This window comes from Lates calcarifer, unplaced genomic scaffold, assembly GCF_001640805.2.
Source record: "Lates calcarifer isolate ASB-BC8 unplaced genomic scaffold, TLL_Latcal_v3 _unitig_4612_quiver_2590, whole genome shotgun sequence".
Taxonomy (NCBI): domain Eukaryota; kingdom Metazoa; phylum Chordata; class Actinopteri; family Centropomidae; genus Lates; species Lates calcarifer.
In genome coordinates this window covers 3,661-5,163 of record NW_026117005.1, presented here as the reverse complement: position 1 = coordinate 5,163, position 1,503 = coordinate 3,661, and the positions used below count along the sequence as shown (strand labels likewise).

General features: G+C 39.7%; 1 protein-coding gene across 1 annotated transcript; it reads right to left on the bottom strand.

Annotated features, from left to right (window-relative positions):
- Window positions 1-274: 274 nt before the first annotated feature.
- LOC108900970 (sialidase-4-like) lies at window positions 275-1,244 on the bottom strand. Its single transcript, XM_018702262.2, has one exon. It carries the CDS (start codon window positions 1,097-1,099, stop codon window positions 479-481), a length of 621 nt encoding a protein of 206 aa, XP_018557778.1. The 5' UTR covers window positions 1,100-1,244; the 3' UTR covers window positions 275-478.
- Window positions 1,245-1,503: the final 259 nt, after the last annotated feature.

The window sequence follows — 1,503 nt, the reverse complement described above, 5'->3', positions numbered from 1 at the left end:
ATTTTCTGACTGATAGTCAACATGGTTTCTTTTAACATGGCTTCTTGAACATTTCCTGACTGAAACCAAACGTTTATTCTTATATAGTCATGTGATATTGGTGAATGACAACATGTTTGCCACAATGGCTATGGTGTTAAATATCAACAAAAAAACAGGAAGTACTTTTCCTGCTGTTTCCATCACCTAATTAGTTGTGGAAAGCTCTTAAAACTCAATTTATTTGTCAAAATGTATTTTACTCTTTACATTTTATAAACAACACAACCTCTGGGTAAATATAGCATCTTTGTAAATACACATTTGAGAAGTACAGTAAAATGTCAGCGCAGTATTATACATAAGTGTCATGGTTGTTAGAGCTGAAATCAAAACAAATTGAAAATGTAAGCAACTTAAAGTTAACTGTATTTGTAAATGGCTGTTAAACCATACCAAAGTATAGAGCATCCAAGCATAACTTTGATTGTCATGTCATTTATGGACATTTAAAACACTGACATGACATTATACATTGCATTGTAGTGGATTGCTTGATGTCATTGTAGCTAAAAACCACAGAGGCTATCTGCTCTGTTTCTTTCTTCACCCCACGCTCCATCAGACATGCAAACCAACCATTACCAATGTAAGCCAGGTCTGAGTAACCACTGGGTCCAATGTTAATGATCCAGGGTTTGCTCCACTTACTTGGATCCTTTGGGGATTTGTTCACATACACTCCTAAATCAGTCCTTTTGCACTGATTGCTTGGGTGAGTGTAGATCAGCCACTTTGGGTCACCCTCTATATCTGCACCTTCATCTTGAGCTGGAAATGAGACCACACTTCCCTGACAACCTGAATCAGTTTCAACAAGCTTTGTAGCATTGCTCAATGTGTGAAAATCAGCTCCACCATTTTCACTGACAGCTTCCACTCGACAGCATCCCCGACTACGAGCATTGCAGTAGATGGAGCTTTTGTCTCCATCAAAAATCTCTGCCATTTGACATTCCCCTGATTGTGTTTGAAACATTTTGCCTAATTTCCATGTGCTGCCCCTATCATCGCTGTACAGGGCAAGAGCATTCGGAGCAGAGCACGTACACGAACACATACACGTTATGTAACAACAGCAGGAAGAGCAGAAGCTTCCTGAGTTCCTAGCAAAAGCTAGAAGAGTTTCACTGTTTCTGTTGTAGAAAAGAGCAGGAATCCTGTACACAAAAGATTTAAAGACATCCACAGTTTTCGTCTGTATGTTGTCCATGGCTGGTATCTGTGTGTAAAATGATCACTCAGTAAGTAAAAAAGGAAAGACTTGCAGTGTGTATTTCTATGGTCATCGAAGCCGGAGGGTTTATAGGCTTTCCTGAGACTGGGTGGACATGTGTGTGAGCAAGGGAGGGGTGTTATTTTTTTGGAACAAAACTCGGATGAAAAACAGGAAAAGTGTTTCTTCCACATACACAGGGCAGGGGTTCATAGGACAGTAATCATTAAGTTTTGCCTTTTCCGCCA